Source organism: Callospermophilus lateralis, chromosome 14, assembly GCF_048772815.1.
Source record: "Callospermophilus lateralis isolate mCalLat2 chromosome 14, mCalLat2.hap1, whole genome shotgun sequence".
NCBI classification, from domain to species: Eukaryota; Metazoa; Chordata; class Mammalia; order Rodentia; family Sciuridae; genus Callospermophilus; species Callospermophilus lateralis.
Window position 1 is genome coordinate 62,661,128 of NC_135318.1, and position 24,081 is coordinate 62,685,208.

A 24,081-nucleotide genomic window follows, 5' to 3' on the forward strand; every position below is an offset into this window, starting at 1 on the left:
AACCAAGGAGTGGAATAGCTGGGTCAAATGGTGGTTCCATTCCAGGTTTTCTGAGGAATCTCCATAGTGCTTTCCAGATTGGTAGCACCAATTTGCAGTTTCTGTCGGTGAATTATTAACCATTCTGTGCCTCAATCTCCTGCACTATAAAACAAAATTAAAATAATATCTTAATAGGGTACCATGATCATTATATAATGTGATTTACATAAATTTTAAGTCCTTTGAACTACACACATAGTGCTCCCAAAAGTGAGCTTTATTTATTATAATAATATAGAACTTTTATTTGCAAATATTAAATATTCCTGTGTTACCAGATCTCAAAGTATGGTATGGGAACCTGCAGCGGGTAGACAGGGGATTTCTTGGACATCCTTTTCAGGGTTGAAGCCAAAAACTATTTTCTTAATACTAAGAGGTTATTTGCCTTTTTCTTTCTCAAGGAGATGCAGTAGTTTCTCAGAGCTATACAAAAATGGATAATATATACAGGCAGCTAGATGACCCGGTTGTCTTCTATTAAGCTGGACATTAGAAACTTCCCACTAAATTTTTCATTTTCAAAGTTACTTGTCATAAAAATGTTATTTATGTCATTGTGTAATGTACTAAAATATTATGAAACTAATTTTAATACAATAAATATTGGCATAACCTACAGGAACAAAAGCTTTTTGGATCATTATTATTATTATTATTTTTTTGAGTACAAGGGGACCCAGTGATCTGATGCAATCTCTGAACAAACGTGGATGCCTGTGACTGCCTCAACATCATGCTTTCCGGCCTCCAGACCTTTTTGTGGTTTCCTCTGCCTGGACTGCACTTCTTCCACTTCTGCCTGCCAAAGTCCTACCTCTCCTTCAAGAACGACTAAGGCTGGATCTCTCCTGCAAGTTGGTCTAGGTTTTGCACCCTCCTAGGCCACCTGGGCATGTCCAGGCCTCCAGGATGGGGCTGGGTTCCTCCACCCCAAGCGCTCCTCCCAGCACCAGCCTGGCACAGCCACCAAGTTAACTCGACTAAAAGGTCGGTTCCTGGGCGCTTCTAAGCCGGAGGTGGTCGAAGGGTCACCAGGAACAGCTGGTGAAATACAGCCATCACGTGGGTGGAAAGGAACCGCACAAGTACCAGTTTTACAACCTTGCCCGCTGGGCTTCCGGGCACGCCTCGCCGCGTAGGGGCGGAGCCACGCGTCCGAAGAGGGCGTGGCCCCCAGCCCTCGCGGGAAAGGGGCCGGCGCCGCATGCGCGCTCACAGTCGGCGGCCGCGCGCAGCACGCTTAGGGCCAGGATGGCGGCAGCGGCTGGAAGTGGGGCGCCCCGGGAGGAGGAGGGGCCTGGAGGGGAGGCAGCGGCCTCTCAGGCTCAAGCTCCAACGAGTGCCCCGGGGGCTCGTCTCTCGAGGCTGCCTTTGGCGCGAGTGAAGGCTTTGGTGAAGGCGGACCCCGACGTGACGCTAGCGGGACAGGAAGCCATCTTCATTCTGGCACGAGCCGCGGTGCGGCGGGAGCGCAAGGGCACTAGGGGTGGCGGCGCGTGGTTCTGGGGGCGTGGCTTCGTGGGGGCGGGGCTTGGGGCGGCTTGGGCGGAATTTGGGGAGGAGGAAGAAGAGGGTCTGGGCGGGGTGTGCTGAGCCAGAAAGTGAAAGGGGTGTTTGACTGCAGTCTAAGCCGTGTGTAATCAGGGAAGGCTGGAGAAGAGGGTCACGCACCTTCTTGGGTTGTATTGCTTTGTTAACCACTTTACGAGGGCGCAGAGATCAACTTTAATTTGCAGCTCTCCTGGCTCATACAACTTGTAGCAGTCTAGTAAAGGAACACGGTGGATTTATAAGTAGCGGGGATAGGGACGTAGTGGCCTTCTGGGGAAAGAGGTACTGGAATGACCTTAGTGAAGTTCAGTACCATCTTAAGTTTCAGAACCTCCCCACGTGCTTGAGCCCTTCATCTTCTTTTCTTTCAAAACCAGGAGTCCGTTGATTTTTTACTTTGTTCATTTGTTTGACAGGAACTATTTGTGGAGACGATTGCAAAAGATGCCTACTGTTGTGCTCAACAAGGAAAGAGGAAAACCCTTCAGAGGAGAGATTTGGGTAGTGTCTCTAGTATCTGGCAGTAGACAATGGAGGGCTGGGTTAAGCTTCCCCTTTGCAGGTTGAGAAGGCAAAGCAGGTGTTTGATTTCTGACCCTCTGTCTAGCTGCTAACCCTTGCACATGTCCGAAGTTTTCGAATAGTGTATCTTGTACTCCCTGCAATATTGCCAAACTCTTCTCTGATAACTTTCAGAGCAAAGAGAATAAATTCAAGAGTAAAGCAACATGGTAGGAGGATTCCCATTTCCCCTTTTCATTGAACAGTATTTGCCCGGACTTGACTTTACTCTATTAGGCAGCCAGTATGTAAGATTTAGTGATGGAACAGAATAGATCTCAAGACAGCAAGGGACATATTGTATAAATGCCTAAATCTGTATAAAGCCTTATCCCCTTAATTGTGTGGATTGTGCTAATTTGGAGCTGATGTCCAAATGACTACAGTCAAGTGTCCCTTTTCCTTGTGTTTCAGATAATGCAATAGAAGCTGTCGATGAATTTGCTTTTCTGGAAGGTAAGCTTTTTATCAGTGGAAAATCATTTCCACCTATCTTTTCCATGCTAATGATGTGAGTTCAGCTCTTAAAAACAAATGTTTGGTTCTCTCTTATTTGTACAGAGATAGTTTCTTCTCCTTACTTCCTATTAGGACAGTGAAAACAAACTTGCTAACTCTATTTAGAGTCAATTTCCCTTGGGGAGTTAGAACTTCTGGAGAACTGCTAACCATAAAGAAGGGAGAGGGAATATGAAGACACATGGTGGACTCAGATGAATTGGAAAGTTTTATACCTGCTTGTTTTTTCCATCCCTAAATATAAATAAATAGAAATTTTGTTCCTTCATCATAACATTAGCCTTCAGGAACAATTGCCAACATTCTGTCCATTTTCTTCTTTAGCAGTCTGTGTGTACTGATTATTTTGCACTGAGATTCTGTACTTCATGTAACTATTTTTTCTTAGGAATTTTAGGTTAACTCATGTACTAACTAAATCTTGTCATCAAAATAGGAAATACTTGAAGTACCGCATTTTAACTGCTTTCTCAGCTGTTTCTTCTACTGAATTCCTAAGTCTTACTTTTCAATCCGTGTATTCTGATTGAATAGCTTTTCAGAATCCATGTGCCCTCAATTCATTCTCACTTTCACCCTAACAGGGTGTTCTCATTACCTCCTTTAAGCTTCATTACTTTCTGAAATCTTTTCTTCATTTATTTCATTCTTTTTATTCCGTGTTCTGCATCTCCATATCACACTAGGCCTGTGTTGTAGTCTTTTAAATGTCTTTGAAGATACCTTTCCATGGCTAGCTTCAAGCCTAGATCTTAAGTAATCTTTAATTTGTAGATCTTTGTTCAGCCTCTTTTTCAACTTATTTTTCTTAAAAATAATTTCTCTTAGTTTCATTTGTTGCTCTATAATCCAGTATGTAGATGTATTCTGTGTGTGGGTTCGTATGAAGAAAAAGTGTATTCTCCAGTTGTTGGGTGCAATGTCAAGTCTCATTGCATAGTTTATATTTTCTATATTCTTACTGAATTTCTTTTGTCTGCTTACTGTATCAATTAATGAGAGTTGTGTATTAATGTCTCCTATGACTGAAGAATATTTTCACTTATGGTTCTGACCTATTTTTCATTATAGATTTAAGACTGGAATTAGGAATGTACAGATTTAAAATAATTATATATTGCTTGTGATAGAACCTTTAATATTTAAAAATTTACCATTGTTACTTCTAGTAATGTTTTTTGCCTTAAAGTCTATTTCGTCTCATGTTATTAAAGTTTGTCAGCTTTCTTTAGTGTTTATGTGTTTTTTTCCCCATTTTTTTGTTTTTACATTTCCATATCTTTGTAAGCGCTGTATAATTGGGGATATTAAATTCATACTGACAAACTTTGCCTTTAACTGGAGCACTTAGTTCATTTATGCCTAATTTAATTAGTGATAACAATCGACTTAAATCTCCCATCTTATTTTTCCTGCTTTTCATTTGTCCTATTTTATGCTGCCTTTTGTATTATTATTCCTTTTTTTCCCCTCCCTTCCATCTGTTGGGAAATTGTATATATCTATCCTTTTAGGATTAGTCCATTAGTTACTATATGCATGCTTAATTTATCAAAGCCAAAAGTTAGAACCTTTTCCCTCATCCTCAGCAAAATGGAATCTTAAAATCCATTAATGCCATTTATAAACCCTCATCCCTCAACTTAACATGCTGTTATTGCGATGTGTCTTTATCAGCCCATATCAGACATTGTTATTTATGTATGATACGGATAATATATGAGTTTATTCATGTTTACTACAATTTTTGATCTTTTTGTATTTCTTATCCTCCATTTGTAATCCTTTTCCCCCAAATAAGTCCTTTAGAGCTTTCTTTGGTATAGGTAACTGGGAGCTGACTCTCAACTTTCTTTTTTCTTTTTTTTTTTTTTTTTGAGGGGGAAATGGAAGTACAAAAAGATTTTACTGCTAAATTTAGAATTCTAGCTGTCCTTCTACCATTTTTTGGCTTCCATTGTTTCTATTGAGAAATCACAGTCTGTCTTTTGAAGGTAGTTTATCCCTTTTTAAGATTTTCTCAGGCTGAGGATGTGGCTCAAGCCGTATCGCGCTTGCCTTGTGTGTGTGCAGCCCGGGTTCGATCCTCAGCACCACATACAAACAAAGATGTTTTGTCCGCCGAAAACTAAAAAATAAATATTAAAAATTCTCTCTCGAGAATCTCTCTCTCTCTCTAAAAAAAAAAGATTTTCTCTTTGCCTTTGATTTTCTGAGATTTCACTCTGATGGATAGAAGTATGGCTATGCTCTGGGAAATTCTCAGCCAGTTTCTCTAGACATTGACTCTGCTTTGTTCTTTCTCTGCACTTTTTCTGGGATTTTCACTAAACATACATAAAAGCCCAACCCTAATTTTGCCTTTGTATGATGTGTTCTGTGTAATTTTTTGTTTTGGAATTTTCGGTTCTCTCTTCAGTTCTTTTCATTTCCTTTAAACCTCTTTGTTGATTTTCTGTGGATACTCTGAAACTTGTCTTTCATTTATTTAAGTGGTGAATGTAGTTGTTTATTATAGAGTATGTCATGTGTAATATTCCATCCAATATCCAAAGCCTTTTGAAGTTCTTACTTTGTAGTATGTCCAATCCAATATCTAGACTTTTTGAGTTTGTCTTTTTATCTGTTCTTTCTTTTGGTACTGTCTTTACATAGTGGTCATTGCACTGGAAAAAATTATTTGTTGATAATTTGAGATTTTATGGTGATATCTATCTCCAAAGAAAATTTTTCTTTGCTCCAGCAAGACACCTAGGAACATTATCAGTACAGTACCTCCTTAATGAGATCTAAGACTGGACGATTCCTGCATCATAGTGGTGACGTAACCTCTGGGCTACAGGTCTGTGAGGAGTCTGATTTAATTTTGGTTACTGTGAGGGTATAACATTATGGGACTCTACCTTAAAAAAGGATGGGTTACCAGTCCTCCTCACTCAGGCAGACTTTGGGGTTTGACTATTGATTGGTTCCCTGCCTTTTCAAGATTTTAGATGTTGCCTTTTCTTGATTTTTTTTAATGTCTTAAAGATCTTCTCTCATTTATACACACACACACACACACACACACAGTTGTTACATATATACATGCACATATTTATATTTATATATTTTAGTTTTATTAGTTGGTCTCAGCAAGTTGTTGTCATTGTCAAAAGCAGGCTATTATCTTTTTAAATTAGAGGTGTTTCTGGCTTGTTTTTACTATGTTCTTTGCCTTGAGTTATCTGTTTTATGCTAGAACTTTTAAAATAAATTTTGGTCTCTTTTATTTGTGTAGGATTTCTTTAAATTCTCAGTAATGTTTATTCTTTTTAAGAATGAGAGAATGTGGAGACTGGAAGCTGTGTGTAGTGTAGTGGGGATGGTTGTTGCCTGGCAGCTTTGCTTTAGGATGAGCAGGGTTGTGGTCAGATGTTAACCTGGGGCTTCCAAAGGCCAGTATACAGAATGCTCTGTTGTGGGAGCAGTGTTGTTAGAGGAGCTCTAGTGTTTCCTGATGGTCTGTCTGGCTCTTAAAGAGAGCCCTGTGATTCTCCCATCCAAGTTAGGTGTAACTGTCTTCACCACATAGAAAAAGTTATGAGAGACATGTGGGGGCAATAGTTTGTGATAGAGAAACATGGGTCATTGTCTCATTTTCCTCTCTGGTCTTTAATAATTCTTGGTGACTGAGTCTAGATCCTCCCTATGGTTCTAGGCAGATGGGCTTCCTCTTCAGCTGCAGCCCCCTCTGTGTTCCTTCTGGGTTCATTTTTCTCTACTCTATTTGTAAACTTGCTTCAGGCAGATTTTGATAATTCACTTTTGTTGTTGTTGTTGGAATCTGTTAAGTGCCCATAGGCCCCTATTCCTTATTGTAGATTTATACCTTTTTTAAACCCTTTTTTTCCTTTTGAATGTAATTTTGGGTGGCAGCGCATATAAATTTATGGGCTCAGTCCTACATCTTAAGCTGGAACTATTTAAAAGATTATAAACTCTTTTAGCTTATGTCATTTATTTTATGTCACTTACTCCTTGTATGGTTTTCCTGTATGTTTAGTTACACAACAATTTCTTAAACCTTACCTACCTAATTCTAATTCTCTAGATTGGTATGCTTAATTTCCAACTGCCCACCCTCTTTAATATCATATTTTTCCCTGAGGAGCTTTTGGATAGATATTCTTCAAAATTAGAATTGCTGCTTATATCAACATCCTTTCTATTTTAACTTTGCTCAGTTTGTTACACTAATCCCGCTTTCGAGGTACCTTGCTTTACATATTGCTCTTTGTATTTTTAGGTACTTTGGATTGATTGCTGAGCTGGACAGTTTTTGAGCCTTCACTGCATTCTTCAGCTTGCCTCTCTGCAGGCCTCAGCTTTGAAGAACAGAATCTCTGCACATATGCACATCTTCCTGTTCTACCTTTACTTAAGCCGGGATAAGCAGAATTCTTACCTGATAACTTTTCTTTATAAGGTCTTCCACTACTTATGTCTGTCTTCCACTTTAGCCCTGGATGCAGCTGTTGCTGCTTGGGGCAGAGATGAAATTGTTTGCATAGGTGGCTTAATGAATGATGAGGACCAGAATAAAGGTCTTTGATCAGCTTCATTCTAGTGTGTTCCATGATCTTGCCTTTGTTCTTGCCCTGTGATTGGAAAGCCACCATGCCCTGGTACAGACCTTTCTGATCTTCCCTGCCAGCCATTTTAAACCACAGTCCTTTCATTATTTTTGTTCTTTGTTCAATGTGGCACCATAATGTGGTTCCAGAATTTATAGAATAGTATTTGTCTTTAGTAGTCATAGATTGAAAACGAGTTAAATTTTTTAATTGAGAAATAATTCATAAACAGTTCACCAAAGTGCATAATTCATTGGTTTTTAGTATAGTCACAGATGATGTGCAACTATCACCAATGAATTTTTGAACATTTTCAAATGAATGGAATCACATAATATGAAGGCTTTTGTACTTTTTTGTCTTGCATTTTTTATGTAGATTTTTTTTTCTTTTTTTTCTTTCAAGTGGTCATGTTTATTTATACCAATAGGTTACATTAGATCATTAGTACGATAACTACATTATTGTTCATGTAGATTGTTTTTGTTTATTTTTTTTTAAGATTTGTCCATGTATCAGTACCTTTTATAAAAATTGTGATAAAGTATACATAATATAAAATTTACTGTTTTAACCATTTTTAAATGTATTTAGCTCAGTGGCATTAAATATATTGTTGTACTACCCTTACAATTAAATATATTGTTGTACTACCCTTACAATTCCTCCAGAATTGCTGACACTTTGGGTGGGGAGAAACAGGGGAAACAGTATGGTGAAGGTTTTATTTATTTTTTGCAAATGTAGAACTTTCCCTTAGAAAGATGTTAACATAGTGGGTGTTTAAATTCCTTTAAATTGTGTAGCTTGTATTCTTAGATTCTGTTTCCAATTCTTAATAATGGCTGTGATCAAAAAGTGAAAAAAGTAAACTGAAACTTGATACTCATTAGATACCCATTAAACAGTAACTCCTCTTTCCTGTCTCCCTCAGTCACTGGCTAAATTTTTTATTTTTTGAGAAAGTGTGAGTGACATAGGAAACAGGCAGAGGACTAGAAAGCAGTGATTAAGGGAAGCAGCAAGAAACCTTGGAGAGCAGTTCTTGAGTATTTTTGGTTGTGGACCACTTTTAAGATACAAAGTCCAGGGCTGGGTGTGGTCGTGCATGTCTGTAATCCCTTCGATGGAGAAACTGAGGCAGGAAGATCACAAGTTCAAAGCTAGCCTCAGCAATTTAGTGAGGTCCTGAGAACCTTGGCAAGCCCAAAATAAAATATGAAAAGGGCTGGGGATGTGGCTCAGTGGTTAAGTGTCCCTGGGTTCAATCCCCAGTACTAAAAAAAAAAAAAAAAAAAAAAAGATACAAAGTCCACAGGATCTTCCCCCTAGAGTAACAATGAGATGCTCAGTCCTATAACATTAAAAAAAAAATAAACTTCATTTCAGAATAAGATGATTCCCAGAAAGTTCTTGCACATCCCAAACCTAGTTCCCGCATTGCTAGCATCTTAAGGTTACTAGGTACCTTTGTTAAGAAATGGCATTTATGGGTCACTATTAACTGTACTCATAGTTTTTAGGATTTCACTAATTTTCCCATTCCAAGATCCAAACCAAGATACTATATTGCATTTACTTGTCATGTTTCCTACTCACTGGTTTCTGACAGTGTCTAGTCTTTTCTCTTTTTTTTTTTTTTTTTTTTACTGCTTTGACATTCTTGACTAATTCTGGCCAAGTATCCTAGATTGTGCCCCTGCCTGGGTTTGTCTGTCTTGTCATTAGTTAGCTCCATAACTTTGCATATAATTTTGGATGTTTTACAGACCTTGGAGGCCTGTCTGTATGCCTCTTTTTATGGTAAATGGGAGTTTACAAGGGCATGCTGACCTTTTCTCAAGGTAAATTAAAATATAGGTTGCAGCTCAATAGTGGGACATGAAGTCAATATAGTGTGTTGCCACCAGCATTTTTTAATATAGCAAGGTGACTGACTGATTGTAATGTTGACATACCATATTGAAAAATATAGACAAGATGTTAGATGCTGTCACCAAAAAGTAAGTAATGCATTTTAAAATTAGCTAGATTTAACCATGTCATGTACTTCAAAACATCATATGTAATTAAAACCAATGTTATTTATTCATTTAAAATTAGCATCAGGTGTTGAATTTAGTAAATAACTAAGTATTTTAATTTTCGTTGCATGTATGTTTGTGTACTAGGTCCTTATGTAAAATGTACGTGGTAGGCAAAGTCTTGGCCCCCATTACCTTCATGCCCCCCTTCCCTGGTGCCATGCCTGTAATGTTATGTTACAGGGCAAAAAAGATGTTGCAGATAAAACTAAGATTATTAATCAGTTGATTTTAAAATAGATTATCCTGAATTGTCTGGGCAGGCTTAATCATGTGATCCCTTAAAAGCAGTTTCTTCTGGCTGAGAATAGAAAAGAATGTGACCTGTTGTTGCTTTGCTGGCTTTGAAGATACAGAGGGCCATAAGCCAAGAAATGTGAGCATCTTTAGAAGTTGAGAATAATGGCCAGCACAGAAACAACCTCAGCCCCTCAACTGTATGGAACTGGATTCTGCCAGGCACTTTAATGGTCTTGGAAATGGATTTTCCCCTAAAGATTTCAGATAAAAAAGAGCCCAGGCCAGCCAACATCTTCACTTGTGCCTCACGAGACCCTGAACAGAGAATCTAGCAGCCTGTGTCAGTCTTCTGACCTGCAGAATTGTGAGACAATAATTGAATGTTTTGCAGCTATACTTGTGATTTATTAAGGCAGCAATAGAAAATTAATGTGGCACATTTTGTACTGAGAGGGTAAAAAAAACTGGGAGTCAGGAGGTTTTGTTCTTATCCTGCTACTCTAATTCAGATAATCACTTGCCCACTGTGAGATTTTTCTTATCAGTTGAGTGAGTTAAAATTTGTTCTGTGTGACTTTTATTTTATGAGCTTTTTTCCAGCAAAATTCACCCCTTTTAGTGTACATTCACTGTGAGTTGTAATAAATGCATATAATCACCTTCACAAAGAACAACAAAAAATCCTCATGCCACTCCTTTGTGTTCAACTCCTCCCACCAATCCTAGCACTGGAACCACTTATCTACTTATTGTCTCTACTAGTTTTGCTTCCTCCAGAATATCATTTCACAATGTATATGTTGTGAATGTTATATAAATTGGATATCAAATAAATTTAGTCATATAGTCTATATCCTTTTGTATCTGGCTTCTTTAATTTAGCATAATGCATTTGAGATTTGTCCACTTGGGTATACCAGTAGTTTGTTCCTGAGTTCATTTCATTATATCAAATGTATATAATAATCTCTTCATTCCCCAATTGAGCTTTTGGGTTATTTCCAGCTTTTGAGAGTGAATAAAGCTATAAACATTTGCCTTTAGGTTTTTGTGTAAACATAAATTTTCTTGGGTAAATGTATAGGAATGAGTGGGATCTTATTGTAAAAGTATGTTTATAAAAGAAATGTCCAACTGTTTTCCAAAGTGGGCATACCATTTTCCACCTGCAATGTTTGAGGATATCAGTTGTTTTGAATCCTTTCCAACGCTTGGTATTAACTTTTAGAAATTAAAAAGTGGAGCCGCTTTAAAGGCTATTGATATCTCACTGTGATTTTAATTTGCATTTGTCAGATGCATCATATTTTCTTCCAGTCCAGCAACACTTTTTTTTTTTTTTTTAAATCCTATGACTAATTCTTAACTGTATTCAGCTCTGTTGGAGAGAAGACTTCATGAGACATCTGCGTTTCTAGGGGACTACTTGCTTTTTAATATTTCCTTGTAAAATCTGGAGCAGCAGAACTTCCTTTGTAGTTAGAAACTTCTGTGCCGTCCTGTCTCAATGTGTCTGTCAGTCAAGGATTAATGGATCAGAAAGGGACTGGGCATTCCCATTCTATCTGGCTGGGAGCACTAGAATAGAATTTACTGGTAACATAATGCATACTTGGGATGGGGAAAGGCATGTTACCAAAACCTGATATAAAAAGTACAAAGGCCTAATATTGTAAAAGAATAAGTCATACCAAAAAGTAGAAAATTTTAAAATTTGTTTGTGTTCATTCTTTGTATCTGATCAGAGATGTGACATTTCTTACTTAAGGCTAAATAGCTCTGAAATATCAGCACTTAAAGCTCCTTTATTTTTGTGACTATGTTCTCCATCTTGAATTTTTAAAATACTCTTTATTTAGAGTTTTATGTTCATGTTCTTTCCTTCTTTCCGTAGGAACCTGGTTTTCCCAATCAGGTCTATAAAATTTAGGTGACTTGGGGTCTTCATTGTGGGTATGAATACTATATTTGTTTCGGGATGGTATGATATACCACAGAATCTCCATTCCCTAATGCCTACTGTGTAAAATGAACAATTCCCTCCCACTGAGTTTGTGTCCATTAGCAAAATATTTCACTGCAGTAATGAAATAAGGAATAGGGCAGATTGAAGTGCTATAAGCTTTAAAAAGTAGTGAATAGGAATGACAGAAGATTCTGGAATTGATAGGAAGTGTATCTCAAGTATTTTTTACAACCAGGGAAAGCTAACAACATTGTTATTGTAGCTTTTGTTATGGGTTGTCTTGGCCTTCAACATGCTTACTGAGCATCCCAGACTTTCCTATTCTAGTGTGAGTCACCTATAGAACAAAAGCTTTAAGAAATGAGTGCCAGAATGACACGTTTGGGGGTGACATAGTCTGATCCCCTTTACTATGCTGGCATTTTTGGTTTGTCACAATGGCTGAAAGAGCTGTTGCAATTGGAAAGAGGGGTCAATATGCAGAACCACCCACCCATAGAAGAACTGGCCCCTGACTGGTGTTTCTTGAAAGGTGCCTCCAAATGGAATAGAGCACGTTCAAGACATAATACAAAAATATGTGTAGACACTGACCGTTTTCATTGCCTATGAAGTTTATATGGAAATGAAGAACTATTTGTCATAGGAATTTCTAGAAAGAAAGCTTTGTAAGTGACCTGGATTAAAGAAATTAGAGAAATGGAAGGGGAAGAAAAAAGAAAGTAATGGCTGTTTCAAACACTTATAGGGAAATACTGTAAATGGAGAGACATGTTTGTACATTGGACAATGAATGTCAGACATTGGCTAATGAGTGTTCATTTCTAAGAAGAAGGTTCATTTTAATGTGCTAACAATCCCATGTTTCTTAGTTTGAGACAGTTTCACTGGGATTATTAATGCTGCAATGAAAGACTGCTGGTGAGCTTTTACCAAAGACAACATGTCCCTTGTGCTTTGTTCCCAACTTCCTAATAGAGTCCAGTATCACAAACGGAAAAAAAAACATGCTTTTAAAAAGACCCTGGTCAGCTCATGGTGTTTTCCTGATGAGCTGATAATGAGCACATTTTTACCTTATTAGAGAAGATAAATAGAGATAGACCAGGAAACTGCAGGGAGTGAGAGTTATAGAAATAATCTGTCCTCATTTTAGGGATGTCACACCGGAGACATCATGAAACAGATCACCATTTGGCTTTTTAAATTGCACAGGTAAAGATAATGAATTCTCTCAATGCATCTTAAAGAAATGCATACCATTTCAAGATAAACTGTGAAACTGTGTTTCAGAACAACAGGCAGCAATATTTCTTACTTGCCTTCCATGCTTTGAAATAGTAAAATATTCATTGGGTGAATGCTGGATGAAAATTTTAGAATTTCTGGATTCTTGTTTTCACTGTTATTACATGGTTGCTTGCTAAAAGCAAGAAGCTAAATTAGTTTTTCACCTAATGTCACTCTTAATTGCTGATGACATGAACCACAGTGATTTCATGAAGCAGTTTGTGAAAGTGAAAATGCCTGCAGTTCAGAATGGGTGTCCTTATAGAGAAAAATGTCAGGCATAACAGATTAGGGAGAGAAAATTCCTAAGAGAGGTTATGATCACAGGGAAACTTCTAGTTAAGAGCTGAGAGAGGAGGCGGGGTGGGGGCAGGCAGATAGAGACTCACTGTGGCCTAAAAGCTGATTCTTGACCACAAGACAGAGGCAGCCCTCGACTTTGTTGGCACTGCCACTGAGAATGAAGGTGCCAAGAGGTTCCAGAAAACCAGCATTTGTGCTAACAAGGATCAGTTGAGGTTTTGATGATATGAACTAATGTCTGTTAATACATCCTGGGGCCCAGAAAGGCCTAGAATGGCCTAAATAGACTTGGTCCTTGGAGGATTTGACAATGAGATTACACTGCACTAAATTTATCAAAAGTACTAGATTGGGGCTGGGGTTGTGGCTCAGCGGTAGAGTGCTCAACTAGCACGTGCAAGGCCCTGGGTTCAATACTCAGTATCACGTAAAAATAAATAAAAAATAAATATTGAAAAAAAAAAAAGGACTGGATTTCTCTAGGATTTATTTTTTCATAGTTTGATATAGCTAGAGGTGTACAATAATGGTACAGTCTGCCTTAAAGAGAAACGTCTATTAAAGTTGGTCCTGAGAACTAGGAGTTAAAAGCTTGAGTCTGATGGATGAATGGCCTTTCTTCAATTGAGGCCAGGAAAACACTGCTTAGTATTCTGAAATATAAAAGGGAAATTCACTGTTGTGAGAGACTGAATGTCATTCAGAGTAGGAGATGCTGATAACTGATCTTTCTAAAGGGCAAGTCAGTTCAGCTCTTTCTGCTGGAAGTTCTGTGACTACGTATAGGCTTTGGGATAGAGGCAAATTGTTACAAAGAGTAAAAACTAAGTAAACCCTTTAGCTTCAGTTGTTCCTGATTGACTTAAAAATCACTAATTTTGGAGGTCACATAGCTGAGGAATACATTATTAGTACTCTGATAAGCTTTGCTGTAGATGACACCTCTGACACATGGGTTATAATGATAATGTTGCCTCAGTACTCTTCAGGGACCTGAGGGCTGCTTTTTTCTTCACTTGGACTTATGGATATCCAATGGATGACTGGTACAGGATGAAAAGACTTCATATTGTGTCTGTCTTCTTTGTTGCCTTAATTTTGGGGTCAGATTCTACTTAGCTCTGCACATAGACCTGTTGAGCATTTGAGAAATGTTTTGTCCCAAACTATAATTCAGGGTTATCTTAACCCAGACTTGCCTAGTCTTTCTCTCTCCCTCTGTCAAGGACTAAAAATACCTACTATCCACCATGACCAGATACACCAAACTATTTTGATAATTGCTGTTAAATCAGTACTCAGTATTTGCATTATTATGACTATGCAAAGATTGCTTGCTGCCAAATCAAAGGGAATCATGAGGACTGAGCCTTCTTTCATTTTAAATTCTCATTCCCCCTAGTATAATAAGCATGCTATTTTTTCATATCTTTTCATGATCCTCTTACTGAGTCTATCCAAATGCTCTAACATCAACGTATCACGCCTACCAGTAATATTTTCCATGTGCCTAACTATAACCATTCCTTTTATATTCCTCAGTTGGCCCACTCCAGTCTGGTTTGGTTAGACCCTAGCCTTGCTATTATCTGGAAATTTCCCTTTGCTGTTGTGGAAGGCAGAATTCTAAATATTGCCTAAGATTCCCATCCACTGACCATGCAAACACTAAGTACTATTGTGGGGGACTTTGCAGATGTTATTAAAGTTGCTAATCAGCTGACCTTAAAATAGGGCGACTATTCTGAAAGGTTCAATGCAATCACATGAACCCTTAAAATCAGAAGAGGATGAGAGAAAAGCTAGTCAGATGTGGTGGGGTGGGGGTGGGGGGTAAGCATGGAAAATACTAACCTGCTGTTGGCTTTGAGCGGGAGGGAAGGGAGCCTTGAGCCAGGGACTGAGGTGGCTTCTAGAAATTGAGTCTGACTCCAAGGAAACAGGACCTCCATCCTACAACTCTGTGGAACGGAATTTAGCCAACAACCTGAGTAAGCTTGGAAGCAGATTCCTTCTCAGAGCTTCCAGAAAGGAACCATCCTGCTAACATCTTGATTTTAGCCCTGTGAGACTCTAAGCAGAAACTAACTAAGCCATGCTGTATCTAGACCTTAGATCTGGAAAAACTATGAGATAGCAAACTTGAGGTAAGTCACTAGATGTGTGGTAATTTGTTGCATTGGCAAGAAAAAACTAGCAGCACTGTTATCACGGGCTTCACTCTCTCCTTTCCTGCATTGGAGTCTCTATTTTCTAGACCCTTCATCTTCCTTCTGGAGCATGTTGTTTGTATAGCAGTTCTCAAGCATTTTGGTTTCAGATCCTTTAATGCTCTTAAAAATTACTGAGGACTCCAAAGAACTTTTGTCAATGTAGTTATTTCTCTCCATAATTACCATGTTAGGAAATAAAGTTGAGAGATCATAAAAATATTCATTAATTTATTTCAAAATAACAACAATAAAACACATTGTCATATTGACATAAGGAACAGTCTTTATGAAAAACAGTTATATATATATATATATATATATATAACAGTTATATAAATATATATATATAAAGTTATATATATATATATATATATATATATATATATATATATATATATATAAAAAACAAAAAAGTACTTGTTTCTGCAAATCTCTAATTTCTGACTTACAAAAGACAGTTGGGTATGTTGCAATGTATCATTTTAGTTGAAGTGTATGAATACAATCTGGTTTCACATAGATATGTAGTTATAAAAGTCCTCATTGATCCCTGGAAAAATCTCAAGGGCCTTGAAAACTATAATATCCTGTTACTCTTAGTCCCATGGACAGTAGCATCAGAATTCATGCAGGATCTTTTAGAGAAGTAGATTCAGAATGACAGTTTCATAAGATTCCTCAGTGATTTATTTGTTCATGAACGTTTGAGAGATACTTCTCCAGTAAGTTCTAGGGAAGGCTGCTGGAATGGTCCATCCTGGAGTGCTTACACGTCTGAAAATATCTTTAAGTCTAGCTTCATGCTGACTTTATAATTTGATTGGTGAGATGAGAGATGTTAAGTTTAAAGTCATTTTAGTTTTTAATTTCTATTTCTTCAGAGAATAAATCAGTGGTGGGGGAGTAGAGATAGTTTCTTTCTTTCTCCCTCTCCCTCTCCCTCTCCCTCTCTCTTTTAGAGGGTTTCTAATTGCCCTGTAATAGAAGCTCATCTACTCTCACTTGCTTTATCCTCACCCTCCCTAGGACATTGTTGCTTGGTGTCCCAAGGTTTCCCTGGGTCTGTAGAGGCAAAAGCCTCTCTTTACCATTGTAGTGTTCTCTCTCTCCCCATCCAAGGCATCTGTTTATCTTTCCTCTGCCCCTCCCATTGTCTTTGGTTTTTGATTCACACTTTTGTTTATTACTTCACTATCTTTTTAGTGGCGTTTCAATGGTTGTTTGCCTAGAAATCTCTGGAATGATTTTGATTATCAGCACACTACAAAATACTCTCTGTTGGTGGGGCTTAAAGAATATTCCATCTCCCATTTTTATTTTTTTCACATGGACTTTATATCAACTTGCTTATTCTCACTACCCATTGGCATTTTTATTGAGATCATATTAAACTTATAGTTTAATTTAGGAAGAATTGACCACTTAAAATTATTGAATTTTTCAAGGACAAGGTAGCTTTTCTATCTATTCAATTATTCTTTAAAATCCTCAGTAGAATTTTAAAGTTTACTTCTTATAGATTTTTCCCGTGTCTTGACTTTGATCTCTTTGGTTGCTATTATAAATGGGATCATTTTTTCTAATATACTTTGAAACTGGTTTGACATTTTACTTACCATTATATCAATGAGGCATTTTTGTTTTGATGTGTATAAATCTCTCTTATGTCTTAATATGTATTGACTAGATTTGGTTTAGTTTTTAAAGTAATATATAACATTATAAAAATAATACATGATATTATAAAAAATAATTAAGGAAATAAAAGTTAGATAATGTAAGGTAAATTTCCCTCTCCTCCAGGTTCTTAAGTTATACCCCCTAGAGTTTATCACTAAGAATTATTTTTTGTACAGTGCTTCCAGAACTTTTTCTGGCTTACACCAAGCCATGTGTATCTTCAACAAGATAACATTCCCTCTTCCTTTTCAGTGAGGCCCAAAGGTCGGGAACAATACAGTAGATGCCTTGTACTTCCAGAGTATAGCAGCTTGTATAGGTTGAGATAAGAAGTAAGAGCATCCGAAGTGTTGGTAGCCCCCTGGAATAAGAATAAGAGAGTGCAAGGGCTCAGAGATTTCTCTGGAGAGCATTGTGGGTGTGCTTAGCCACCTAAGAAGGGCTTCAAGGTTGTCCCCTTTAGAGCTGGACCTTGTCACCTTGTATTTTTAGAAATAAACTCAGTATTTATTCCCACCTGAGGATGGAGAAAGGCTATTTTGGAACTGTCTGCCTTGGGGTTGAGTGAAGAGAGGCAGCTACCCTGGACTTGAGCTACATTTTCAAAGGAGCTGTCAAATTGTTAGGAGCACCTAGGGTTATTTTGGGTCCCACAAGATGGATTTCTTTGTGAGACCGTGTGATCTCAGCAGAATGAATATGTGGGTCTGAGGGAGAGTCTGTACGCACCTAGCCAAGTGGCAACTCCTGAGCCAAGAGACACACAGTCATTGGTCCCCTCTGGAAAGCTCTAAAAACAATCAAAAAATAAAAGCTAAAATATGAAAAAGAAAAACCAAAGCCTATAGTAGCTCTCTGTAAGAGCAACATTCACAAACTCCGTCATCTTGAGAGTGGCCAGCTTAATTCCTCTGCCCCAGATGTTACCATTGGGAAGTCCCATTGAAGTCCAGGCATCCCAGACAAAGAATTGAGTTAGATACACAGAAGTAACAGAGTACAGATTTATTGAAGGTGAAGATAGCACCCTATTAGGTAGAATGGAGTGTGCTGAGTAAGAGAGAAAGATGCTCAAGGCCCCAGTGTCTGGAAATTAGGGTCTAATATCTTAAACTGTGGGGCTTTCTCTTCCCTATATGGACCTGATTGAAGACCTTACCCCATTTTTCCCATTGATTATCTTATGATACCTGATTAGAATATTTCCCAATCTAATCCCCATTGGTTACTTTAGAAAAACCTAATTAGAATATTGCCTACTTTACTTCCATTGGTCATTTTAAAATTTGAACCTGTGGAGGGAGTTGTCATGGTGGTAAGTCCTCAGTGGCAGGAGTTGTCATGGTAATGGGATTTATTGTAAACAGGGACAGGACTTGTCCTCCAGTGGCTCCTTTCTTATACCCTGTCTCCTCCATCTTGGTGTCCCTGAACTCTTACCTAACACAGCTATAGAAGACCACCCTCCCGCCAGGTTGTCTCCCCTGCATCTAAAGTTCAGGTGGGTATCCCAGAAACCACAGCCAGCAGGTTTTAGGAGGTAACTGGGGAGGAGAGAAGCCAGTCTTCCCTCACCATGCCCCTCCTCCAACAGCACCAGCCTGCTTACTTCTCACCCTAACCCTGAAAGATGGGTCCTTGTCCCTGATGCTGATCCAAATATGAGGACAGGTTTTGTAAAAAAGGAAAAAGAAGTTTTATTACTTTGATTGTAAATGAGAATATACAGCAGGCCCCTGTCCCAGAGGAGTTATGATTCATTTGTAGCCTTGAGAAACAGCCATATTTTTAGATCCACAGGTGCCATCCCTGAAGTCTGGACTTCTTAATTCCCAATGTGTGTGACAGACAACCTGGCCTAAGACAGGAAGAAGATTAATCTTGCTTTCGCCCTGGTTAGAGATGGGGAGAGGGAGAAGAATAAGGGGGAAAAAAGAGTCAGCTTTAAAATAAGCCATAGTGGCAGAGCAACAAGGGTCATATTCAAAGCATGAGTGGATCCCTGTTATGTTTTCCCCACTGTCAATATTCACCTTTTATTTTTATAGAAAAATGAGCAATGAACTTTTCAGGCTACTTCCTGTGACAATGCATGATGAAGATGGTCTTAGAATAAAAAGATTTTACCTGTTGTCATTTTTTTCTCTTTTGGACTTTTACCAGAAGGTCTAGAGAGGTGATTCCAATTATTTTGGGAAGCTGGAAGAATCAGACTCATGCACAGCAATTAATACTTGACAGATTTATTGTACATATTGTTTTAATCTAGCTTCTTTTGCTATAGCCACATCTTTTCCTCTGTCCCCAGGTCACCAGAAAGGGTCTCTAATGTACTATTTCTTTCCAGGCTCAATTTCAGTCTTATTTTGGGGGACAGCCTTATTTGGAGGAAAGCCATTGACAACATCTTATCCCAGTATGGGCTAGTTTCTTGGCATAATTTAGCCTCTGTTTTCTTTAGGTGTGATTTTTCTGTTCTCCCTGTAGACTGGGGTCTCCAGGATGTGTATAACTTTTATTGTTATCCAATGCTTTGTTCATTCTGTTGGGTGACTTTTGCAATGAAGGACAACTTTTGCAGTGTCAGATGGTCTGTGTAAGGTTGTAGTCCATTGTCATTCTGCATTGAGGAGAGGACCCCATATTTTGGGATAAGCTCAAGAGGACATTAGTTATTTCTGAAGCTCCCCCCTCCTCCCCCGGGAAGTATAAGTATCAACCTATTCAGAGAAGGTATCTACCAGTATAATCAAATAGCTGAAGTTTCCCATGGCATGGGGTATTTGGGTAGATGATTTCTCAATCATCAAAAGGCTGTGTTTTTATATATTATGTCCCTTTTATAGTAGGCTGCCTTTTAGTCTTCAGATTGTTTTGGGTACATAAGACACAGTTTTGTGACACTTGCCGAATAGTCTGTTGAAGGTGTGGCTCTTGCAGGTGGGGCTGATGAAGTTTTCCAAGGAATCCTTCCCATATAGGAATTCTCTCATGTAAGTGTTTTGCCAAGGTCCAGAATGGCATTTCAGGCACGAAGATGAGTCCATTTGAATTTCATCTCTACTTGTCAGTGCTATCCCAGGAGTGAAATTACATTCTCTGGTCCTGGCCCATTTCTCATCCCCCTCAGTATAAAAAGGTTTGTATTGGTCTGATGCAAGCTGAGGTATTAGGGCCCAAATAAACAGTTTGTTCTTTGAGGCCCTTTTGGCTGCCCTATCAATGGCCTGATTTCTCTTGACCACATAAGTAACAATCTTCTGATGACCCGAACTGTGCATGATTGCTACCTGCTTCAATTTGGCCACATTGGTCTGTATTAAGGCCAATATTTTAAGGGCATGTTTTGTCCTTGTTTGTAGCTGTGAGGAGCCCTTTTTCTTTCCAGATAGCACCATGTGCATGTACAATCATAAAAGCATTTTTTGACTCAGTATAAATGTTTATTTTCTTTCCTTTGGACAGTCTGAGAGCTCTTGTTAGAGCAATTAGCTTGGCTTTCTGGGCTGATATTTTTAGCAGCAAAGCCTCAGCTTTTAGTACCTGTTGTTCTGTGACCGTGGTGTATCCGGCTGTCTGTTGGCCATTGTCCATGAAACTGCTCCCATGGGTGAGGAGGTACCAGTCCCACTCTGCAATGGGCTGATCAAGAAGATCCAACCTCTGGAATGAACATTCTCCAGAAGTTCTGAGCAGTCATATTGTATTGGTTCATTATCATCTGCTGACAACAGATTTAAGGTTAACACAGTTTCTTTTAAGGTTGACATTTGGATCATCTAATAGGATGGCCTGATATTTCCCCATCATGCCAGCAGTCAGCTAACGGGACCAGGACTTGATGAGGAACAAACACAGTAATGGATTGTCCTAGAGTAAACTTTTCAGCCTCTTGTAATAAATCACAAATGGCAGCCATTGCCCAGAGGCAGGATGGGGGCATCCTTTCACTGCGTAGTCAAATTGTTTTGATAAATAGGCTAATAGTTGGGGTATGTCTTCCAATAGAACTGTAAGAGCTATACTTTGTTTCTCATGCACTTGTAGTCTGAACTACTTTTTAAGTCAGGCAGGCCTAGTGCAGGGACTGTCACAAGGCTTTGTTTTAACTTTTTAAAGGTAGGTTGACCTTCTAGGGTCAAATCATACAGGGGTTTGGCTATTAGTCCATAATTAGAGATCAAATATGGCAGAATCCAGACATTCCCAGTTCTGGTTCTTGAGTTCTCTAAGGCTCAAGGTAGCCTGCTTCCCATCAGGGTCCTGCCACAAAAGCAAACAGTAATTGGGACTTCCGGTCCAGTGGGATGCAAAGTAATGCATCCTTTAAACCCATTAAACTTCAGGTTTCTCAGCTGATCTGGAACCCCAGATAGGTGACTTGTTTATAGATCTGAGCCTTTTTAGTGGAACCTTAAATCCATATGAGGCAAGCTGGTTGAATATAGTAATTGTGTCTGAGGGGTCATGTACATATTCAGTGCTGGCTGTAAGCAGGCCATCCACATATTGCAAAAGGATTCCTTGATCCAGTGTAACCCTTACAGGTCTTTTGTTTGGCTCTCATTAAACAAAGTAGGGAAGTTTTTAAATCCCTGTGGTAGGACAGTTCAGCAATACTGGGCAATTACTTTGGGACTTCCCCTCCAGTGGGATGCAAAGTAATGCATCCTTTAAACCCAACATTGTGAACCAGTCATAGTTACCTGGCACCACAGTTGAGAGGGTGTGTAGACTTGGTACTTCGGGGTGAATATCTGAACAATATTACTTATAGCTCTCAAGTCTTGCACAAATCAGTACTTGTCAGTGTGAGGATTTTTAACAGGAAGGATGAGAATATTGTAGGGGATCTGGAAAAGCCTTCTTGATCCGTGTTTTAAAAGTTTGTCCAGAAGAGGCTGGATCTTTATCAATGCCTGTCTTAAGGAGATTATCATTTCTTCCTGGAGAAGATTACATTTTCCTTAAGGAAAATCTTGGTTGGGATAGTATCGATCACCCTTCCTTCCCCAGGTCCCTTTGATCTATGTAGCTTACTTTTTATTTTTTAAATTTTTATAAAAAGCAGGCCTCTAGCAGAGCAGGATCAGTTTCCTTTTCTGGTTGGCAAGTGAAAGCTACAACCAGAGAATATTTTCTGGTGGCAGTTGTAAAAGACGTCATCATTTCTTGGGGTGAGAAGTTTATCTGACCATTTAATTTACACAATAAATCTTATCGCAGGAGAGAGAGTGACAATTTGGTATATATAAAAATTATGCTTTAATCTTTGTCCTCCTAGTGTGCTTTCAAAAGTTTTGAACAAAGGATACTTTTGGGCATAAGTTGTCACTTTTATTGAATCCAAAGTTTTGAGATGAAACTTGATTCTCTGATTCTCCTGGCTGGTGAGACTGGAATTTCTCCACTTCTTCTGTCAAATGGGGTCTGTGTAAGGTTGTAGGCCTCTGCAGCTGAGAAGCATTGCTATACCCTCCAGTGTTGCAGCAGACCCCAGCAGCTCACCATCAATTTCTTTTTCTTTCTGGGTTCTTGCCTTGTGAATTCAAAGAATGAAATCCCAGACCAGGATGAATAAGTGTAAGAATAGGATTTATTGAAAAATAGAAACAAAAACAGATTTCTCACAGTGCAAGAGGGGACATGATAGCAGGTTTTCCATCCAAGTGTGCTAGTCTAGGGGTTTATATAGCATTTGGGTCACTGCTATTGGCCCAAACTTATCCTAATTAGGGTTTGGAAAAGCACTAGCCATAGGTCCAAATTTATGCTAATTAGGGTTTGGAAAAGTACTAGCAATTCAAATATCGAGTTCCAACTTCTCTTCAGATCTGCCCCACTTCCATTTTTGCAGATCAGGAAGCAGGAGACTGAGATCAGTTAGATGGTCTATGCTCACAGGTTCCGGACTGCAGTGCTGCGTGGAGCAGGCTTCTGCAGCAAGCATCCTCACCATGCCCAGGTCTGGCCACTGCAGGGAGATAGGTTGGCATCCGCTGGCTGTCCTCTTCAGGTCTGCTGTGCCTGCATGGTGGGCTCCATACAGCCATGGTCCCCGTGCTTGTCATCCATGCCCCAACCTACCTGGCTGCCTCTCTATCGCTCCACTGCTCCACTGCTCCACCCTCTGCTGTAGCTTCTCTGCAGGGATCAGTAGGCTGGCTGTGTGGCTTGGCAGCTGAGGAGCTGTGTCACTATCGTTATCCCATTGCCATCAACTTTGAGTTCCCAACGGTTGGTTGTGCCCAGGGGCTCCTGTTGGGTCTTTTCCTTACAGCAGGCTTATTGATTCAGGCTGCCTTGAGGATCCCTTTGCAGGGGCTGCCAACCAAAAACATGGGTTGGTTTTAGGTTTTCTTTCTTTCTTTCTGGGCATTATATACCTTAAAGGCCATATCAACTAGCTGCCAGGGGTTTACATCATTTGCCCCCTCCACCTGCTAAAACTTTCTCCTTATGTAGATTCTCCTTATACCTGGGACACTGATGGATGAAGGCCACATTGAACATACAAAGATTTTCAGAGGACTCTGGAAACCAGCAGGGCCAAGAGGCACATGCCTGCATACATGGGGACACTGAGAAGCTCTTGTACTTGCTCAGTGATGTGGGTGGCAGGCAGATCTCCATTCAAAAGTGTGGATGCAAAAGAGCTCAGAGGTGAGGTTGGGGAGCAGCAAGCTTAGAGCACAGGAAGAGGCTTTCCCAGGCTGTGTCAGCCTCTGGTTACAGCCAGGTCCAGGGAGAGTGGGGATTGGAGGTTGTCCTCCGTACTAAGGCCACACAGGAGGCTTCTTTTTATCACTTCATGGGCATTGCCCTGATGCTTGTGGTACAGCTGCAGACTTGCCTGCCAGCATAGGCCTTTAGCATCTTTGAGCCAGATCTTAGGATCCTGGGGCTATTGGGCTCATTCCCACAGCTGCTGCTTTTTTTTTTTTTTTCTGACAGAAGAGGCTGCACGTTTTTTTCTCTTTTTTTTCTCTTCTCTAACCACAGCTTTGCAAGTC

General features: G+C 39.2%; 1 protein-coding gene across 1 annotated transcript in view; it reads left to right on the forward strand.

Annotated features, from left to right (window-relative positions):
* The first annotated feature begins 1,269 nt into the window (after positions 1-1,269).
* The window catches only part of Pole4 (DNA polymerase epsilon 4, accessory subunit), a 59,949-nt gene continuing 37,137 nt past the window's right edge, over positions 1,270-24,081 (forward strand). Inside the window, exons 1-3 of the mRNA XM_076832762.1 lie at positions 1,270-1,503; positions 2,013-2,097; positions 2,572-2,613. Of these exons, the coding sequence (XP_076688877.1) occupies positions 1,297-1,503; positions 2,013-2,097; positions 2,572-2,613 (334 nt within the window). The 5' untranslated portion in view covers positions 1,270-1,296. The remainder of the gene's footprint in view (positions 1,504-2,012; positions 2,098-2,571; positions 2,614-24,081) is intronic.